Raw genomic sequence first — 22306 nt, 5'->3', positions numbered from 1 at the left:
TACATGCAATTTGTAATTATTCATTCCTCTAAATTTGTTCTAAAGGTCTCAGTATGCACTTGGCAGATACCTGGTGAAGACATGTTCCATGCACTTCCTCATAAATCAGATAGGGGATTTTTGTGTGACACATCTGAATGCTATGCTATGCCTACTTGTGCTTTCATCAGCTTTTAACATGGTCTATTTTTACCTCTTCATTTATCAGTCAGGTGAGTGCTTGCTCCTGGCAGATTCACTGACCTTATTCAGGACCTTCCGTGCGGGCTTTATGTGTTTTCATACAGTTTATACCTTAGTTCCCAGGTTGTGGACTGTGTGAATGCTTTATACCTTCAGGCTGCAAGGAGAACGGGTTGTAAAATTTGCAAAGGGTTGCTTGGCTTGGCTGACTGCAGAATACAAAATTAGTGTTTGAAAGGGGAGAGCAAACCAGCCAGGGTAGCTGCAGTGTTTCTCCTTGAAGTCACTCAGGTTCTTTGAGAGCTGCAGTGTTGCAGGAGCAACTCGGTCTCAGGGAACACAGGAATTTGTTTTCAGCAGAGAGATGCTTTCCCTGCCAAGCTGGCAGCAGCTAGAGGTGAAGCCTTAATAGGGAAGCACTTTCATAGTCCCTGTGCTAGGAGGTGAGTCCTCCACCAGTGACTCAGTGACAGAATGGTGACCTTCACCTTCCTTCACCTTCTGATCCCTTTCCACCTATGTATTTTTAATTTTTCCTTTCCTTGTTTAGGGAACTCTTGTCATTTCAGAACTACAGATATGTTCTTCACAGTGATCTTCACAAGCTTTCCAAACAGCTTTTCTTTATTCTCTGTTTACCAAGATGCTGGATAGCAGTGAGCACATGTATGCCTGAGGATTTGCACATTGCAAGGGCAGAATTCACAAGGTGAGAAAAACAAGTATTGTGTAACACTCAGGTTTCCAGCACAGCAAAGATAAGGTTTCCTTCAATCTTCAAGCTGTTTCTCACAACTGCTCTGAGGGTCATCACTGCAGCCTGCTCTGAGTTACAGGAGATTCTGTAGGAAGTTAATTTCTAGCTTTCGTCCTGCATCAAGCCTGTGGTTCCTGGTCCCAGTACCCAGGGACCGATCTACCAGTTAGCTGATCCACTGTGTTTCATCCACCATTGAGGAGTGGACTGATTCCCTGAGGTTCAGCATCTAACTTAACAGATCCAGCGGGGCATAGCCCAAGATAAGAGGTAGAGGGGATGCTGATAGCCAGCCTAGTGATAGTGTTTGTGCTTTAGCAAGTTAGCCTGCTGTTAGAGGGTGTGTTCCCCAGTCATGTGAGGAAACACCAAAGAAAATAACTATTTGCAAGGGTGAAGGGGAGGTCAGCAAGATGAGCATTGCAATTATTTGCTAGAATGCCTCCCTCCCTCCTTCACACACACACCCCCCCCCCCAGTGTTCTTCCTATGCACAAGGATACATGCACTAATAAGCTGGGGAAAGACAGCCATGCTCCTGTGAATTTAGAAATATACCAAAACACTTTCTGCCTTTCAAATTCTATTTCAAATTCCCTGCAAACAGGCTAAAATTTCACTGCCATGGGTATTTATGGGACAATTAAGGCACAGTAATTCATGTTTTGGAGGGTGCTTTTTATTTGTACTTGAGATACTGCTGCCATCTATCCAGTCTAATCCACTTCTCACGCTGTCAGGTACATAAGGCAGGTGTCTGTCATCACCAACTAGTTCTATCTCAGATCAGTCCCTTGAAGATGTTTAAGTTGCTGACTTGGGATGTTAGTGCTTTAGTCATTATTGTGTTTCCTCTTGTTCCTCAGGGTCACCGTCTCTTCTTTCCTCTTCGTGTTGAAACAGAGTGTGCTAAAGGACCTGGTTATCTGGCACTCTCAAAACATGGCCAAGGTCAATCTGTTTTCTCCACTGTACTGTTTGTACAGCTGTGGGTAATCACACAGGCTCTGAAATCTCAGCATTCCTTTTGCTCCCTGGCTGCTTTATGATCACTGTCCCCTGCAGGCATCCGCACTGAAAGTACTTTGATTTCTGGGAAGTAGACATGTTCTTCCAAGACTTCAACTTGTACAGGTGTATGTGTAATGTGTTTTTAATAACAGTGGCTCAAAAGAGCTTACAGGGAAGCTTAGCATTGATGCTGATGACTCTCATATGGGATGTATTCTTGTAATGGAAACAAAGAAAAGATTCCACCCATTCTGATATCATGTTCTTAAACCAGTGAGAGACGTGTATCATATATAGGCATCCTTACAAGCCTCCTGCTCCAAGCTTACCCTCTGTTGTGTATTACCCTTACATAGCCCATGGAAAAGTTATAAACCATTAATAAAGGCATTTAGTATTAAAAAGGCATTAGGATTAATGTTTCAGTTATTACCGTTTTCTAAATGAGTATTGATTCCTTGGGATTTGTTGACAGAAATAGATTTTCCTGGAGGACAGGAAAATAGAAACTTCATGCTGACTTTGTAAAAGTGAGGTTATAAAGGCTTGTCAGACCTTTTACTAGTTTGCGCTCTGGGGCCATTGCACTGTGGCAGGACTATAACATGTTCAGTCTGTAATCAGCACAGTTTTATTACTATTTCAGTTTTCCATCTCAAAGACAGAGGATAGCAGTCAGGGATAGCAGCATCAGAATTTTGGAGACAGCTGGTCAAGTAACAGACTATGACCAGGTCACAGGGTTAGCATGTGTACAGTAGCTTCAATGAGAAGGTTTTCAGGTTTACCATCCTCAGCATCTTCAAGGTCATTACCCATGACACAAAATTACTATACCTCTTGACAAAGTCTTCTCCAGCTCATTTTCAATAGAGAAAGGTCTGTAGCACTACTGTACTTCATCTGCTTGTCTTTAATTCTTTGGCTTGATGCAGTTCTGTATAGGAAGTAGCACATAAGGTCTGTTAGTGTGATGGCAAGACATTGTTCCTAGAGCACTTGGGTACAAAAAGGCAGAACTAACTCAGTATTAGCATTTAAACAAGGTGAAACCTGGTCAGTGTCAGCCACCATAACCCTGTGGAGCAGAAAATAACTTGGATGAAAGTAGCAGGTAGATGCAGGAAGGTATAAAGCTATGTGGGAAGGTAGATGGAAGACTACCAACACATTCTGAAGCAAAAACTTATTCAATTGAAATCCATAACTGTTTCTTCCCTGCTCCTCACTACTTGTAATATGGTTAGCATAACTAATGCCATTTTCTAAGGCAAACAGCCATTCTCTCTGACTGAGCTGGTCATGCATCAGACCCTTTCCCTTCCTCATCAGGCCTGGAAGGCCCTGAGCACCAGGCAGATTTCTTCTCCCCTTCCACATCAGCCTCAAGTTTCCTAGGCTCCTTACCAGCCTTGAAGTTGTAAGCCCCAAGTGGGACTTGGACCTCAACTTCTGCTGGACAGCAAAACCCGTGATCCCCCAGTGGTCAGGGATGTCTCCACTGTCACCTGCTTCCTCCAGAGACTGAGTGTGTGACTTCTATTCTTTTACATGTTTTGAGTCTACATTGTGATTGTACATTGCTACTGCAAGCCAAGTATTAAGTTTTGACCCTATCTGCAAAGGGTCCATGTGATTAGGAACAGTAAGATAACCTGTGCTTCAAATGTTGTGCTTTACTATTTATAAAATCATTATTTTATAATAATAAACTGACCATGACTATAAAAACCTTGTGCTGTTCTGGCCATAAAATTGTATGCTATGCTGGTCAAAAGATTCTGTTTAAAAATTAAAGCTTTAAGTGTAACTACAACTTAGTGCCATCAACATTCTTCCCAGGATCCCTGTAGTATTAGGTCACAAAACTCCTTTTACATAAAATCTCTCCTGGTGCAGCTGGGAATAAATAATCTAGAAGTCCTATGCAAATACCTGGTGCAGGTGTAGCTATTCTTGCAGCAGGGGAACAAGATTTACTTCAGTGTAAATATATCAAATATCTCATTTCCAATCTAATAAAACACATCAGATGACTCTTTAGCACTACATTGTGGAAGGGGTCTATTAAATGGAGAGGTCAACAACAGAGAAAGTCTGACAAAGTCAAAGAAGGTCCCCAACACCAGCTGTACCATCAGAGCCCATGCTTAGGGGAGCACTTGCTAATCCTTTTTTCTCCATACTCATCATAGCCTCTACACGTTAATGTGAGCATTGCAGAAGCCAGAGGGTTTTGCACTGAAGTGTGTAGGAAGGATATATGTTTAGTTTGCTTCTTTATCCTGCAGAACAAGGGAAGCTTCTTGTTGGGGTTTGTGGAGTATGTCACTGGGAGTGGTTAATATGAGGCGTGCATGATAGCTTATGTGAAGAAGGCTCCCCTAACCTGTCATTTCTTGTGTGGGTGTGTTTTGCCCTTGAGCAACCTTAACTGCTTTTTAACAGAACTTTTTGGTGGGAATTGTTAGGAAAGCATTTCTCTAACTGCCTGAGGCTTGCTGTGTTTTTTTTGGCCCTACCTATACCGCAGCATAAAATATTCTGTACATTGGGAATTCTCTAGGCCTGATAGTCATCTCAATGGCACCCAATTTAAACAGAATTATTCCTGGTTTACATTGGCATGAATGAGGGTTTTCCACATATAATGTAATATTTTGCCTCTCTCAGATGTAGACACAAACATCATTCTCAGACTCCTTCTTATAGAGAGTTAACTGCAGATGAATCAGATTAACTCTTTTGCCACTACCTCCAAACTGCAGCACTTAAGAAGGCTGAGAAGGCAAAGGAAAGCATGTATTTGGCACTGCTTATCCAGAGGGTACTAAGGGCTCAAGGTACTGAAGAGCATCTGAGACTCCTTAAGGTTGGTAGGGTTCAGATGAGAGACATAGGTATGTGTACAAAAAAAGCACAAATCTGCTGTTATGCAATCAGATTCACCACTTCTGATGAGACCTGCACCTTCAAGCTCCATCACTTTTGTGACTCCCATAGCTGAAGGAAATGTTTGGGGTTTGCTTTGTTTGCAGCTCTTACTCCATCAGCATCTTTTACTGAACTACAATAAACTATGACTTTAGCCTGTACCTCTTCTTTGTCCTGCCACTAAGGCAAAAAACCCCAGGATTTTACTGAGCAGGCCAAACCAGAGCAGCTGGAAATATGAAGGATCATATAACTTCAGTTATAATTTGCAAGGGGCTCAGAGAGATGCATGGAGAAACGAGGGAGAAAGGTTTGTCTCTGCACTTCACTTCTGCTGCATTAAGGGTGTTGGTGTTGATGTAGATGCAGAATAAAGATATTCTCACCTTGAATTCCTCCAAAGCAATTCTTTCATGTGGTTGCCTCAGTAAAATGAAATCTTTATGAAACAGCCAGCACACCCACCCAGACATAAGCCAGGCACTAACTGTTCATGTTTAGAAACAAACTTTCCCCATGGGTACATTATTCATAGCCGGTCACTTGCCAGTTTTCCCTTGGAAGACATAAACTAAACATTAGGAATAAAAGCAATGCATAATTGGGTCTCCTTTTTTTTTTTTTTTTCTGAGCTGGATGTTGCAGTAAACCTGTAGGCTCTCTCTGTCCTTCTCTTTTCCACTTACTCATTTACATGCCAGCTTAATCGATAGTGCTTTCCCAAAGTCTTCCCACTGACCCACTCAAGGGCTGCACCATGGTGCGCTTGGGAGAATTGTGCCACTTCCAAGAGAAATCCCAAATTCAACCAGATAAAAAAAACATTTGCAGCTTTCAGACATTATTCCAGGAAAAGAGGAAATCATCCTCCCAATCCATCCTGCCAAGACTACAGGCATCTCGTTGCATGAGAAACATAACAGGTTGTTGTTATAACAACTAGAGACCAGCTGACCTCCCACTCCCTTTTGTCAACCAGCTGCAAAACTCCTCGGTCATGAAAGTGTCAAATTGAACATCTGAGCCCAGTTTATGCAATTCCCTTGTGATGGTTTCATAAGCTTTTGTCACTTCACTCAATTGTCTGTTGAAAGTATTCACAATTACACTGGCTAATGTGAATGTTGTGGTATGACAGATAGCCCCATGGTTGAGCCCTCCATCTCCAAGGCAACCTCACAACCTTGCTCTAAGAGTACGTATGAGATAAAACAAAAACCAAAAGGATACACAGAGATAATTTCAGCTCTATCCATAGTGCTATTGCTTTAGCAGAGACTTTAGGAGACATTCCCAGGCTGGTTATTTAAACACTGGAGTGCATCACAAAGATAGCATTTGACTCTAAAGCTATACAAGTCATACGAATATACTACAAGCTCTGCCAGTAAGTCCAGAGATCTTAAACAGTTTCTAAAGAGCTACAGTAAAAAGACTGAGGGCATGAAGATATGGTGATTTCATGTGTCTGAAAAACCACTTCGGCCCTACCTCTGTGCAACTTCATTAGCTGAAGCTGTAGGTGTTGAAGCAGCTTCACTATTGTGGTTCTTGAGTTGGATCCACCACCACTCCTGTGTCTGTCCTTCACAGAGTATACATTAGACTTGGGCTTTGCCAGAGAAGCAAAGATTAATTTTCTGCTCCCTTAAGCATCATTTCAAGATTGTCTCTGCTGACAAAACTGCAGCAGAGCAAAAGCCTCACTGAAGAATATTGTGTAGGAGTGTTTATTAAAGTAGGTCATTGCCCAAAGCATCAGACTTCAGGGATAAAATTAATGAAGTTCCTACCTCCTGCAGTGGTTGTTTGGAGATGGTTTGCCCACTCAGAAAGGCACAGATCATATCTGGTTCACCTACTCATGCTCTGTCCTCACAACCATGAGTCTTAAAAAAAACCTTTTTTTTTTCCATATGGAAGCTAAGTTACTGACCTTGTCTTAGGATCTGGAGCACAGCCATATGCAACCCATATGCAACATCTCAGTGTGACCTTAAGTCTCTGTTGCCGGTTTGTTTGGGATTTTTTTCCCCCCTACTAAATCCTTGCACCTCCTTTCTCTTACCATTTACTATCTCAAAAATGTTGTTCCTCCTTCACACTTGTGCAGGTGCAGTTGCCATTCTCTTCAGGCATAAAGAAAATCTAACTGTAAGGAGAGGGGAAAACTTTAATTATCAGCTAGAAAAAAGGGAAAGATATTGCAAATAACCTGTTGCCAAAGCGGTTTAACATTGCCATATTTAAACTGATTGTCTTACGCATCTCAAGCAAGCTGCTGAGCATCTCTGCGCACATGCGAAGTGCCACTGAGGCAAACAGAATTAAGTGGAAGACCAAAAATCCATTCCCCACAATTGCCTGAAAATTTACTGCTGGGTAACATTTAAATGTCATCAGTCTTTCCACTATACTGTGACATACATGTAACCAAAACCACTCTGCTTTTTGTCTAAATAGCTGCTGAGAACAGGGAAATGGCACGGCTGGGGGGAAAAAAAGTGGGGCGGGGGGGTGGGGTGAGTGTTTCCAAAAGCAGTTTTGTACATCTTCTAAAACAAAAGGCTGTGCTTAAACGCATGAAGCAATAACACTGGTACAAATCACTTAATGTTCTGATTTTGCTACATAGAAAGCAGAAAGCTCCTGTACAGCTGGTAGGGCAGCAACTAAGCTGTTGCACAACTCGGTATGCAGATCAGGCCTGGGGAAGTTCTGCCGGGATCCTCTTTGTACGCTGTTTTTCAAATGTGATTAACATCTGTTTTCTTAGATTAGGAAACTGGACAGAGGTTTTATGTTATGCTTCTGAATAACTTTGAGCACCACAGGACAGAGTCATGTGTTCTATTTGGAAACGCCAAGTTTTAGCAACTCCTACTTGGTTGCCTACACCATTTAAAGCTCATTGTCAAAGCTTTACTCCTCTACTATCTGACTTGAGTGATTTATTGTCCTCCTGAATCTGTTGACAGATTCACCTGGTATTCAAGTTTGCTAATAGCTGTATTTATGTGTTAAACACAAAGGCCTGAGCAAGAGATAGTGCCCCTGCCCTGCGAGAACTCCCCAAGTCTGGGCTCTGCTAATGCTGGACTCTGAAGCATTCACATCTCACAGCTCCTCTTATCTGGTTTCTAGTAAGGTGCAAGTTCCACCCAAAATCTTTTCCCCAGTCAGGATGTTTATAATCACTCCTGGAGGCTCTTTCCCTCTGTCACACTGGATTGGCCAATTGACCAACAGATTAAAAAATTATTAAGGGTGGGGAGGAAGGACAGACACACACGCACACCCGCACACAAAGGCTGTGAGCGCTCCGCCTTTGTGCTCATATGAGCTTTGTTTCCTTGGGAATCCAGCTACTAAAACAGGCAACAGCTGTGACAAGAAATGAGATCTAGCAGCAGAGCAGCAACGCTTTTTGTTCGGGGATTTGCAGCACCCATCCCTCTTTTAAACATGTTAGAGGAGCGCATCAGGATGCTTGTTTAGGAAAGAAAAGCATGAATAATGCAGCAGGGCAAGCAGACGTTGCAGCTCAGCACCATAAGCACTGAAGTGTCATCACGTACTCTCAGCAAGGAGGGTGCATCGATCTCCCTTGTGCTGAAGCCTGTGATGTCCCATATGAACACCCGTATTCAATCCCCTAGCAGAGGAAAACAATTTTTACCAGGTCTGACAAAACACAGACTACCAATAACATGGGTTCAGTTGTCAGTCCCAAAACAGGTCAGATTAGCAACCCACAGTCCCCTCTTTTCCTGCCTGCAGGCCAAGGAGCTCTGTTCTGGGGCAGCCACTGCCTCCCGTGTGGTAGCAGCTGCATCTGTCACCTCTCAGGTTTCTTTTCCAGGTATCAGGTGGTCCCTCTGTCCTATCTTTAAGGTGTACAGTTAGTGTCTCCAATTCCCAGGATAGCATTCCCTCTAGCCTCCTTCAAACGATGTATCTCGTAGCTGCGCAGTGAGGAGAGCAACACAGTGCCTAGTACTGGCTGCTCTGGGCTGCTGGCATGCTCCGGTTCACCTCGTGTGGAAGGAAAGCACCACGGTGCTGGTGTGCCGGGTTGAAAGGGGGACAGCAGGAGACAGAGAAGGGAGGGGACAAGACTGGGCCGAGGGAAGCAGACGGGACCAGCGCCGCCGCCCCCCGCGCAGAGCCCGTGGGGCAGGGCGGCGGCGGGCGGGACCGCCAGGGCTCCCCCGCCAGACGCGCCTCTGCCCAGCGGCCGCGGCCGAGCACTACATGTCCCGTCGTGCCGCGAGACCGGGAGGCCCTACAGCGGCGTCTCAGACTAGCAGCCCATTCAGCCGCCTGCTCGGAAACACATCCCTGCCGTCGGCGATACCCCTATTTCGCGGGTACCGACGCCCGATATCACTCCCCGCGCCGCCGCAACTCCGCACCGCGCCTCTCACACCGCGAGTGACGGGCGGGCGTGCTCCGCCTCTGTGGCGTTTTTCCCCCGGGCAGCTGCGCCGGCACCCCTCTGGGGCGTTGCTGCGAGGCCCTGCCGGCGCACGGAGGGGCGGCGGGTTGCCGGGGGTACTCGGCCTGGCTCGGCGGCGGCAGCAGCGGGATGAGCGGCAAGGAAGGTGACGGCGGCGGCGCGCGTGCTTCTCCCCCCTCCCCCCCCGGCCCGGAGGCGGTTGGAGCCGGCGGCTCCTCGGTGCGCGGCGCAGCGCGGCCGCGGCCCCCGCCGGACCGAGGCGAGTCCCGCTGCTCCCGGAGCCGCCCGAGCGGGGCCGCTGCCGCCGCCTGGCGCGCAGGAGAGGGGGCGGGCGCTCGTCCCTCAAGGCGTGCGGGCCGTGCGCCGCCTGTCGCCGCCGAGGGGCGGTCCGGGGGCCGTTGGCTGCGCCGGGCCTAAGCGGCCTCTGAAGCGCCTTGGGCCGACAGTAGAGGAGGCGTGAGGAGGAGTTGGAGGTGGCGAAAGCGGGGATGCCTTACGGATAGGAGGGGCGGAAGGATGAGCCTCTGCCGCGAGCAGCGGTTCTGCGTCTGTGTCACCAAACTCTGCCCTTGCACCTAAGGAGGCGGTTTCTGCACTGGTGTGCCTGTGCCTTCCCGCTTGGACTTACAGCTGTGGCTGTGCATGTAGTTTCATAAATCATCCTTGATGGCAAAAAAGCGGTTGCTACCGCTAAAAGCTGTGTATTAGACCTGCATAGTACTTGTAATGGTAACTAACGTCCAGTAACGCAGCATTCACCTTGCAGCATGTGCGTTTGCTTAGCCTAGGTAGTCACTCCCTCCCTTCAGCCACAAAGTAGGCCCTGCAACAAGGAAGCTGGCATTTTTACTTTAAAAAATCAAGTCTTAAGTTATTGCAGTCTGTGATTTTTTGGTACCCAAGTTGTCGAGTTGCTCTGTAGAACCTCTTCTATTTCTCCCACACACCCTTCAGGAGGGCCTGTTTTTTCCTGTAGGTCATTATGATGTTCCCAACTTTCAGAATACTGCAGAGAGTTTTAATTCTCTGCACTATTTCGGGGGCTGTGTTTGTAATGTTTTCAGCTGCTACAGGAAAAACAAAACCCTGAACTCGTGTCCTAACAGAAAAGAAGGAAAAAATGATTTTCAGTTTCCTCTTTTAGAAAGTAACTACGCCCACTTCTGGCTTTGCTTTGGGATAATAAACAATTAAACGGAAGCATTTTAAAATCCAGTGTTCGTCTGTAACTTTTAAGTAGCTTCCTTTTGTTCTTCTTTTAAGGAAATTGAGAGCACTCCACATATTCAAGAAGGTATGCTTGTATGTAAGTTTGCCAAATTGTGGCCTCTGTTAGGAACACAGAGTGTATGGCTGTCACAAAAAAGTGGTAGCGAGAGGGAGGAATGCGTAAAACACTGAATGGCACAGTGAGTCAATCCTGGGTGAAGGAAGGACAAAAGGAAGAAACAATACAAGGTGTAAATTGGTAGTAAAACACAGTCCAAGAGAGGTGAGCTCTGGGTGAGGGTTTGAAGAGGGAGCCTAAGGAAAAGGCATATAAGGCCTGTTGAAGGGAACAGCTGTATCGGGTTGAAAAGAGAAGAAGCTAGTCAGTGGGCAGAATGTAAGATGCTACGCTGCAGGAGCTGAACCTGCATACCTGGCTAATGGTAGTTTCCTTAAATTATGCCTTGCTGCTTTTTCTGATTATTGAAGACCCATGACACAAAATAATTACAGTATTGGAAACATTTCAGTAACTCTGGTCAAGCTGAATATTTAAAATAATTAAAAGGGAAAAAAGAGGAAAAAAAAAGGTCTGATCTTGTTTTCTCTTGCTCAGACAAGAGTTTCCATGCAGCCATCCCCTTACAGAAAGGAAACATGAAAGGGTGTGAAGATCTTGCAAAAAAAAAAAAAAAACAAAGGAAAGTTTTAAAAAAAGGCACCTGGAATCCTACCATACTCATCCATTAAAAATTGGTAGGATTTTTTCTAATTTTCCCTAGGAATGTGGTAGAAGAAGCTAACATGAAGATGACATCAGTTGGTAATAAGATTCATCTAGTTTATCTTATGCCATCCTGTAAAATATGGTTACAGTTGGGAATGCTTTGAAGACAGTGTTCTGATGCTGCTTATGCTCTGGCAAAACTTTTATTTTTAAAATACGTTTTTGTGTGTTCTATCAATAGGATCTGGTGGGTTCAGAAAACGAAAGCATGACAATTTTCCACGCGGTCAAAAAAGAGAGGAAAAAGAGAATGTTACTCCATCTTCACCCTTGATGACATCTTTCAAATGTAAGTAAGCATTCAGAAAGCCACATTATAAAAATGCGGTGTAGAAATTGCTAGGAAATAACTAGTATTTAGTGATGGAATAAACCAGGTTCTCTGGGGAGAAGCTTGAAACTGGTTGGACTCATGCTTCACACATTTAGAGCTGGGCTTTTTGCTTCTTTTGCAGTAAAGTCCTGAGAGTGGGGTCTCACAGAGCTCCATCTGACTCGTGATTTGCTTCCTTTTTCATCCTACCTGCTGTTCCCTCACCCCACTTGTGCTGAATGTGGTGCTAGGCAAACTGAGCAAGTGTTCAGCCAGACAACAGGTGACAGGGTCCTTTGGTGGCAGAAAACTAAGATCTGCAGAAGTGTAGTGAAAAATCTGAGCCATGGGGACAAGAGGAGGAAATGGCTTCCGTTGGGGACACTGAGAAGGCTCTTAGCTGTTGACCTTGGCTCTGGTGCATAGATGACTTAAGCTACTTTAATGTAGGTCTGCACGCATTGATTTGTGAGTTGGTAGCTGTACATACATGCACTTTTTAAAAATAAGAGTTCAGCTAACTACTTGTTGTGGTTTAAAGTCAGTCAGCCATGCAGCTGCTCTCTCACTCCCCCTCCTTCCTTCCCCCCACTCCCGGAGGGATGGGGAGGAGAATCAAAAGAATGTAACTCCCACAGGTTGAGATAAGAACAGCCCAGTAACTAAGGTATAACACAAATCACTACTGCTACCACCAATAATAATAATGATAAGGGAAGTAACAAGGGAAGAGAATACAACACCTCAACACCCGCTGACTGATATGCAGCCCGACCTGAGCAGTGATCTAGCCGTTCTGGGTAACTCCCCCGGTTTATATAGTGGGCATGACATGCTGTGGTAGGGGTACCTCTTTGGCTAATTTGGGTTAGGTGTCTTGTTTCTGCTTCCTCCTGGCTTCCCCTCCTCCCTGGCAGAGCATGAGACTCAGAAAGTCCTTGGTCAAAGTCAGCGTTACTGAGCAGCAACTAAAAGCACTGGTGTTATCAGGACTGTTCCTGGGCCGAAAGTCAAAAACACAGCACTGCACCAGCTACTAAGAAGGAGAAAAATGACTGCTACTGCTGAACCCAGGACACTAATGCAGACCTATGTGTAGACACTTAGTTCAAATTGTGTGCATTTATAAATTAGCTTGTATTTAAGTTTCTTTAAATAAGCAAATGTAAACTTCCCTCCAACCAAACTGTTTTTATAGGGTTTTGCACAAAACCAGATTTAAACTCCAGTAAATTTAGTTGAAATTTCTTATTAGACAAGCCATAAGCAGGCAAAGCTGAACTTCATAAATAAGAAGTCTTGACAGAAGAAGGAAGGGAACAGATTAATTATTGGTGTAAAATTTTACCCATCCTGACTATTTTCTGTGAAGCTAAGGAGAGTGAAGGAGTTAGAGTCGGATGGCTGTTCTAGATGGTCCCTTCAACATCATGTAATTCCCTTGCTTTCTTTAAAACAGATATTTCTTCTTTTTCCTGTGTAAATCAGCTCTGCAGATTGTTAACTTTGACCCCTGAACTCTTATACTGGGTAATGCACGTACACTTGTGCTTGAATTGAGTAGAGCAACTGTACTTTAATTTTTCACCCTTAAGCATATTGATTTATCATGAGGTTGCCATTAGTTCAGATTCAAAACACTTGTTTCCCTCCTTTCACATGAGATCCAATCAGCAGCATTTGGCTCATTTCAGAAATGATGTAAGGGACATGATATATTCATCTTTTCAGACATCCACTCTTTCTATTACAGTAGTGCTTCTAAGCCCCAGGTGGAGACAATGGTAGTCTTTGTCTCCACGTCAGACATAAGATTTAAGAAGAGGTGTGTTCCAGGTGGCTTATAATTTAGCCAGCTGTGTAAGGTGATCTGGAGTGGCGGACTATTTCTGTGTATGTTGTTTCAATCTAAGCAACATAATGTGTAGCATTAAATGGTTATACACGTTTTGCTGTTTTTTATCTCCTTGGCAGAGTGTTGTACTTGAATTGACATAGTTATCTGTTGGCACCAAAGATGCCTAAAAAATTAATGAGAAATTGTCTTCTGTAATAATAATTAATGAAAACCCAAGAGTATTCAGTTACACATTTTTTGCATAATACATTTTAAATATGACAACTCAGTGATACAGAGGGTGGATAGTATCTTCGTTTGTAAGGTTAAGATTTACCAAGTGTCATTTTTAATGGTCTGAATCTGCATGACCAAAAGCAATAGAGTCTGAGTCTTTGCTTTCAGTGATAGAATGAACATTAAAGTGAAATGTGTGGAGGAAATGGCTGTGTGGTCTCAATGTGTTAGCCTGGAGAATCCACTGAGTTCTAGTCCTTTGCAGTTTTAGGCAACAGTACAGTATGCTTTTTTACATCCCTTTAGGCTAAAGATTACTATATTTGTCAGTGCTTTACTTCAAGTCACAAACTGGTTCCTAGTAGTCCCTAACAGGTTTAAAATCTAACACAGAAGTCTAAAAGCCAAAGCTGTCCAGAAGGGATTGGGGTCATTGGTAATCTTGTAGATCCTCGGAATAGTGAATGTCCTGGTAGATGAAATTTGCAAATGGTCACTGCACATGTTCTATATGGCATTCTACAAAGGAAAGTACCAGTCACCCTCCCTCAAGTTCTGCCACAATGATCTGAGGGAAAATTTCTTCTTGATGACAATTAAGTGATGGACTTGACTCTCAGAATTTAGAAGAGAGGTACTAATCAGACATGTGAAAGACTTAAAAGATCAGTAGGAGCATTTGTGACTTGGAGTTTCAGAAGAAGATTGGGGAGTATAGAATAAAATAAGAGAAACCAAGTTTTTATCAAAGTAATGAGATATACTGTTACTTTTGTAGCATTATCTAAACTTTTCTTGTCAGCAAACTGCTGTGCTTGTTCTAAAGGATACTCTCTTGTCAGACCCTTTAAAAATTCAGCCTCTTAGCTCCATTTCACCATCTTCTCATAGAAACGCTTTAACACCTCAGACAGTTATGTAGAAATGTGTTAGATTTCTTCTAAGTATCTATTAATGGTTTATTTAGTGGAGTAATTGTCTATATGTTAATGGTATCTGTGAAACATTCATGTTTGACTGTGATAACCAGATACACATACTCTGTTCTTTGTGTTCATTGTGGTTAGACAGAATTTACATCAGTAAGTCAGAAATCTTATTTTTGATCTTGCTTTGCTTTAGTACCTTTAGAACCTTTAGTTCTTACGGATATTAATGTATTCGACTTTTGACCAGGTCTAGTTGGGATGTAAAATGCAACCTTTCTTTTTACTAAATGGTGCATTTTAACAGTGTATGTGCCTTGGTCAAATGCCTTGTTTGTTTGTTTGGTTTTAAGGACTGATGAATCTTATTTACTAATGATTGTAGGGTTCTATTTTTTAATTTATCTTTCTGAATTTGGGTGAAAATTTAAGTCAGTTTCCTGACCAGCAGTATCACAGAATAGATTTACTAGGTAGAACAAGTATTTTACCCTAAAATTGTTTGGGCTGTCTTAAAGCATCATCAGAGTTGATGTATATTTAAACCTGACTTATTCAGCAAAAGTAATATTAATGCTGAGTTTTGCAGTTCTGGCAGTGGTGGCTTCTGTAGCCATGCCGCACACAGGAGCAGCCGTGCTACCCATCCTGTGAAAAGGCAACCAGGGGGAAGAGGGGTAAAGGCTGGTGGGGCTGGGGTCTATAAGCAGTTACTGTAGCACAGGCTGTCTGCTCTTCCCCTGTGGTATATACATGTGATAACCAGGCTTGTTCCTGTTATGGTTGCTTCTGCAGCATTTCAGCTGGAGCTTGACACGAGGCATGATAAATACGAACGGCTTGTGAAGCTCAGTCGTGATATAACTATTGAAAGCAAAAGAACAATATTTCTGCTCCACAGGTTTATCAGGTGAGTAATATCGAGCATTAAAGTGTTCACAGAAACCTAGAAACTGCCTTGCAGTGTTCTCAGTATTTGTGATTAATAGCTGCACTGTTCTGTTGAGAGGAATTTAATTAACTTCCCATAAACATCATTTTGGGTAGATGGGAACTAGTGAATGCACACTCCAGTTAGAGAATGAAAGATGCAGGTTCAGGTTTCTCGGTTGGTTTTACTGATGTGTTAAACAGGATCAGAGTAGTAGAGTGTAACAGCTTAAGAAGCCTTTCCAGCTTTCAGCAAACTGGGAGAGAAAACCATGCACCCTTCCTTCAGGTTAGTTGCCTCTGCGGTTACTTCACCATTTTGATTGCTGCAGCCCCACCCTAGGTCATCAATCCAAAGAGGAGGTAACCTGGGTTCTGTTTACTTCTGCAGCCTAAGAGGCTTTTGTGTGAAGTTTTGAGCTTCTATATGTTTTGTGTTCTTATGAGCCTCCAAGCAGTCTTTGGAAGCCACAGACAAACTAGAAGAAATACAGGAAAATCTGAAGCTTTGCATAGCCTGCTGTATAAAATCCTTAACTCTATGTGTCAAACAGTGGTCTTATGTATTATAGCAGTTCTCTCCAACCCTTATATTTCTAGTTATCTTTTCTTACTTATCAGTGCATTCTGCTGTATTAGTAACTATTTATAGTTACCATAGTAGTAACAGTTATAAATAGGTGTTACGAAGTTATCCTCTTTTTAATTTGGGCTTGTTCTCAAAGAGGCATTGTGACAATTCCAGTAAGCGCTACAACCTTGACTGTAAATAGCTGCTCCCGCTGCAGGGGCTAGGTAGCAGGGAACTGATAGAGGAAAGAAACATAAAAAATACTCCTCTTTACTCCGAATTCCAGATTCCTGTTTTGTAAGATATTCCTGGTTTTGTGAGAGTGGAAGCTTTCTGTGCTGTATTTTTATTTCCTTCTTTGCTCTTCACTATTATTGTGGCTTTACTTTCAGTAAACTTTACTGTTTGCTGTTAAAACTTTTTTTGAGACCAGTCTAACAGTAGTTCCTTAAACAGACTGTAAACTAATATACCATATAGATTATTCAGTGGTGGTGGGGGGAAGTTTAAAGAAAAGGAGATAAATTAAACTTTAAATGCCAAGTATATATTGTGAGTATGAATCAAATATTTGAGCTGATCCTGAACAGTATAGTCCATAATTACTTCCTAAAAAACCCCAAAATTAAAAAAATCACACATAGAAGTAGGTCATGCATTATATTTTGCAATATGGTTGTGTACTGCAAAATGTTGATTTATTTTTTAAGAGGTTGAAGGGCTTCTGCAAATACTGCTGGTTTTCTGGAATACTTTTTTGAAGCCTTTGCACATGTTTCTCATTGTTCTTACTTAAACAATAATTAAAATTATCATCTGGAATAAACATCATGCTACCAGAACTGTGTAGCTGGGTGATAATTTTCCTGGTAAGAATGTACAGATTTTCGCCATCTGCGGTAGGTATTAATGGAAGTTAAACTGTTTCTCATTCCACTATCAGCTTTGCTTTTTCCTGAAGCCATTGAAAATGTATTGGTTAGTAAAAGAAAACATGTAATACTTTTTTTAACTGTTCGCTCATTTTCTGAAAGCTGCTCTTTCAGTTTATCTTTTGTGATTGCAGTGCTCCCAATGGGGAAGAAATATTAAATGAATCTGAATTAAAACTAGATGCTGTCCGACGGAAGATTAAGCAGGTTGCACAAGAACTGATTGGAGAAGATGTATATCAGTTCCACAGAGCTATATCTCCAGGTATATTATTTTAAAATAGGGAAAGTATGCGATTTGGCATTAAGCTTAGTTTACCTTTATGTAGGAGTGGTTCCTCTTCATGCTGCAAGGTCTGAATGTATCACATTTCTATGCTTATAAATCAGGACGCAGATTAATCTTTGTTGTTAGCAAAATTGGCTTTGGTATTAGAGAGGCTATTGCCCTTCAGTCAGCTTATCATTGCAGTTAAACAAAGATTTAAATTGGAGACTACATTTGGAGAAATTTGGACCCAGACTGTAACTGAAGTTAGGGGGAGTAGTTCTAACAAATGTACTGGCTGTTCTCCTCTGAGTTAGGAGTATTTACCGCACCTGAAGGGTAATAGTGTCTGGGAGGAGAGTGGGAGTGACTATCTTGTGAAATGATCGCGTTTTGGGTTGATAAAGTTCATGAATTAAAATCCTTAGATTAGCATTTTCTTCCTTCTAAAGACTCAGAATGTGCTTCTGCTTCTGTGTTGCAAGCATTAAATCTGAGTTTATACTGTTTCAATCACATCTTTTTCTGCTCCTCTCTGTAAACAGCAGCCTTTACTAACATCCTTGAGATACTAAATCCCAGTGCTTTCATGACTCTTGCTGTCAAATCATATTTCTTTGCTGAATCTATTCTGACAATCTGAATTCTACCTAAAATTGTAATATCTTGTTTTCAGCAACACGTAAGTAAAATATGTAATTGCTTCTTTGACATCTTGTCCATGCATAAAAGTGTCTTGTGTTTATCAGTCTTATTTTAAACATACTGGACTCCTATATATCTTTCCTTGTTTAGGCAAGACTTCTTCAGCTGAGGAGACCTGAAGATTTGTACTTGAATGATTTGTTTAAATATGTCCATAGGATTGATTTGATAAATCAGCAGCAAATATATCTATGTAGTTTACAAGACAGTGTGCAGGTTAACTTCCATTTTACACAAACATAAGTTGGTTAAGAGTGAGACAGCTCTTAAGTGAAAGCTTGTTTTGGGCACTTCTGAACCAGAAAGATCTTGCCATGCTGGTCTTCATAGCTCTAATTCAGTTCCACAGTTCTCTTACCTGTGGTGCATTGGGTTGTTCAAATGAAATGCAAGTAGTTGCTCTTAAAGAGCCACTTAAACTGTGTGCGTCTTGCTGCTATATATAGCGTGGTACTGTAATGAGGAAGTGAAAAGAAAGAGATAATTCAAAACTCTGATGCTGTTATGGCCTCAAACCATGAGCAATCCTAGTCCAAGTATATTGTGAGTATCTTGACATGCTGAAAATGTGTTTTGATTTTCATTCTAAGTACTGCTTATAAAAGCTGAAAATCCTTGCATTTAGTGTTATGAACAGATCTTTTTGAAAGCTTTGCTGAAACTTGTAAACCTTGTCTGAATAATCCCTAAAGTTTGTAGTCTTGTGCGAGTCGTATAATGCTATCTATAGAACAGCAGCGTTTGAGGTCTGCTACCCCATGAATCTTGGTGAGACCTCATGATGCAAGTTGTCAGCTTTGCCATGTGAGCAAAATTGTATGTGGTAACCGGTTACCCTGTATCAGCTGCTTCACCTGAGTTGTCTCTGTTTTCTTAGTACATGGATTTGTGTGGGTAAATTCAAAGAGGCATACCTATCTCTATTTTTGCTGAGGGCCAGCTTACCTGGAAATAGCTTGCATTCATCTCAGATGTAATAGACTATGTCTGCCTACGTAGCAAACATATGAAAACCTACTGTGCAGTGTGTACCCATGTCTTATAAAGTAAGTGGGCAAACCTGATGCTAAGTTTCTACCTCCAGATTGTCCAGATTCCCTCCTCTTGAGTTAAAAAATAAATTGCTGGGTTTGTTTTTTAAAAAATATATATTTTCTAACCTGAAAAGTTATATTTATAATTTTTATATTAAAGATATGTAAACTGAAGCTAGCCAAAGCAGCCTAAGAGTAACAAAATTAATGAAAACATTTTCATTCAGGTTTGCCTTGTGTGGTTGGTAAATATTCCTACATAGTTAGCTACACTGACTCTCCTGCATAATCAATCTTTGACTTGCATGAAGATACCTGTAATATCAAAATGGACCTGAATAAACTCTTTAGAAAATGACTGAAAGTATGCAGTCTGAAACAATTCAGCTTTTCTAAAACTTTCCTTCAGTGTTTTAAATCTCTGCCTCTTAAAATGACTAAAACGTTTTTGTCCATTGTAGAGCAGGCCAGGTTATTACAGACCTCTAGTATAGGAAGTTAGAGGCCTACTGCAGGTGTATGATGACTCAATGCTTCCACAGCTGCAAAGCTATTTAGAGTAGAATAGACTATTTCAGATGTAAGGGACCTACAATGATCACATAGTCCAACTGTCTCACCAGTTCAGGGCTGACAAAATTAAAGCGTGTTATTAAGGGCACTGTCCAAATGCTTCTTAAACGCTGACAAGTTGCGGCATTGATCATCTGTCGAGGAAGCCTGTTCCAGTGTTTGACCACCTTATCATTAAAGGAATGCTTCCTAATGACCAGTCGAAACCTCCCCTGGTGCAGCTTTAAACCATTCCTGTGTGTCCTATCACTGGATCACAGGGAGAAGAGGTCAGTACCTCCTTCTCCAATTCTCCTCCTCAGGAAGCTGTAGAAAGCAATGAGGTTGCCCCTCGGCCTTCTCCTCTCCAAACTAGACAAGCCCAAAGTCCTTAGCAGCTCCTCACAGGACATTTCTTCCAGCCCTTCCACCAGCTTTGTTGCCCTCCTCTAGACCCGTTCAAGGACCTTCACATCCTTCATAGCTGCATGCAGTTATATCCACGAGAGCACATCCCTAACAGTTGCGTGAGGCTTGGAGCAAGACTGTCATAGAGTTTAAGAATTTTCTTACCACAGTCTTAAGACAACTTAAGAGAATGAATCTTACTGACCTTTCTAGATGAAAAAAAAAAGGAAAGCAAAGAGTTATTAGTATATTAAGTAATAAGGAGAAAGAAGTAGACTGCTGCTCATCTTTCCAGAAGTTAGGTGTGGAGTGTCTCAAACAAATGCCTGAACTTTGTGGTTTTTTGGACAGAACTAAAAAGACACAAATATGCAGCCCCCGTTGCATTTCTAGAGTTAGAACTGGGAATAGCTGTACTTCTACCTTTTTGTTCTTTTCGAGTGACATGAGTAAGTGGCAAGTCAGTGGAATGTCATTGGTTATATAATGCTGCCTGGCTCTGAGATCTCCCCATTGTTTTCTGTAATTAGGCAGTTGTTGCCTCATTTCGAAGACTGCATATAAAATCCAACTGAAATAAGATGCCTTCATCCTATTTCTGTAGGTCATCCACAGTGTTTGCTTAAATTCTAGCTCTTCTACATGATGCTCTTCTATGAAGGGAGTTTGTGCCAGCTGATGTCCATTGTTTTGCAAGGGTATGTGTCAGAACGTAAGTGTGTGTCCCTGAGAATACAGGAAATGCTTTTACACATTGTTTAAATGAGCTTGTATGTGTGACAAGTATGAAATGTGAACTTTTAGCCAGAACTTTACTCTTACTTTGTTCATTAAATTCTCTGCTATCCAGCTAGTCATTGGGGTGGCAAAAAATAGGAATATGCAGGCTTAAAGACTTGTAGGTCTTGATCGTGCTGAAGCTGGGATCAAGGAGGTATGAGAGATGTGAAGATGCTTGATGTCAGGATTCTGAAGCAGAGACAGAAAAACTAGAAACATGAAGAATGAGAGAACAGTTAAAGAGCAACTGCAAGAGAGAATGCTTTATTCTCCCTGCCCCCCACATTTTAGGAAGAATTAAGTAATTAGAAGGGAAACAGTGGTAAGAGTTAAAGAATGTTTGGTTTAGTTTTGGTTTTAAGTCTAGTGTTCTTTAATTGTAGCTTTGCTTTTCTTATAGTGGAAAAAGCTTGTATGCCTTTTAGAAAATAAATGTAGCTAGGAAAAGTGCTAGATCTTTTGTCTGTTATGTATTTCCTAGAGCTGTAAGTTTTGAACTTCCTTTCACCTAGTTTTCAATTCTGATTTGGTATTTTAAAGATATTCTGGAGAACTAGTTAAAAAGTTTTTTATGAACAAAAACATGCCATTAAACTACTTTTTTTCTTCAAAAAAAGAATAAAGAAACGCCTGTGTCCCATATCTCAAAAGCAGCATGTCCAATTAACCTCAAACTTCCTAAAAATATTCTCCTTTGTCTTGAAACCAAACATGAAACATCCTCCTGTTCCCCACCCTGCCTCTCACAGAAAGAGTAAAAGGGATCAAAACGGCTTATAATGAAACCATCATAGCAGCTGTAACTGGGGAATCATGACTGTCTGCATAATAAAGCTGCCTAATACGTATTTTATTCAGTATAATAACTATTAGCCTATAAATAGAAGAGTGCTATGAGTATAATGCTTGGGAATATTGTTTGCCACTTGTAATTGTTAAATGCTTTTTTTGGGGTTACTCCAAGCAGTTGTTCTTTTGACTTGAAGATAAAACAATTCTGGCAGAGCACTAAAGGAGTTTTCATGCTTTCCCTCATTAAGAATAGTGCTAATGGCACGCAGGACATTTCCCCAAAGGACACTTGCATGAGCTCAAACACTGAGTATAGCACTAATTGAACAACAACAAAAACTGATGACTGTTTTCTACACGTTTCTTAACAGTACAGATTGTCCCAGGGGATGATTAAACAAGCAAACAAAGAGATACTGAAATAATGAAGTCTTTTTTTAATGCAGAGCACTTCATTTGTTATGTTAGAATGTTATGCTTTGTTGATATTTTAAAAGCTTTAGTATTTGTAATATAGAATTCCTGCTCCTTTGCCCCACTTTGCAGTGTATACCTTATATATCCTGTGAGGAAATGTGTACGGTTCCTTTAAAATTGTGAGACGCTGTGCAAGAAAGGGACTGAAAAACATGGTATGAATTTATGAAGGGGAGGAAAAAAAATGTTCACGATTTTATGTAT

The 22306-nt window shown here is 41.8% G+C and overlaps 1 protein-coding gene and 1 long non-coding RNA gene across 7 annotated transcripts in view; one reads left to right on the top strand and one right to left on the bottom strand.

Annotated features, from left to right (window-relative positions):
- Positions 1-22306, top strand: part of TSNAX (translin associated factor X) — a 58413-nt gene that overhangs the window by 20985 nt on the left and 15122 nt on the right. For 3 of the 6 annotated variants that reach the window (XM_065680284.1, XM_065680279.1, XM_065680280.1), the window contains 3 exons: positions 11522-11629; positions 15449-15563; positions 17221-17351. In XM_065680284.1, the coding sequence (XP_065536356.1) occupies positions 11614-11629; positions 15449-15563; positions 17221-17351 (262 nt within the window). In that variant the 5' untranslated portion in view covers positions 11522-11613. Of the gene's footprint in view, positions 1-9163; positions 9604-9690; positions 9943-11521; positions 11630-15448; positions 15564-17220; positions 17352-22306 lie in introns of those variants that run through there. The other 3 variants (XM_065680283.1, XM_065680282.1, XM_065680285.1) reach the window with 3 other exon arrangements.
- On the bottom strand, positions 1598-9657 carry LOC136015007 (uncharacterized). Its single transcript, XR_010613028.1, has 3 exons — positions 8464-9657; positions 6954-7037; positions 1598-2888 (listed from the first exon to the last, which is right to left on the bottom strand). It is a non-coding gene; the product is annotated as an uncharacterized LOC136015007 (long non-coding RNA).

This window comes from Lathamus discolor, chromosome 5 (genome assembly GCF_037157495.1).
Source record: "Lathamus discolor isolate bLatDis1 chromosome 5, bLatDis1.hap1, whole genome shotgun sequence".
In the NCBI taxonomy this organism is placed as follows: domain Eukaryota; kingdom Metazoa; phylum Chordata; class Aves; order Psittaciformes; family Psittacidae; genus Lathamus; species Lathamus discolor.
The sequence above is the reverse complement of the archived record's forward strand: the minus strand, read 5'-3'. Positions and strand labels throughout refer to the sequence as shown.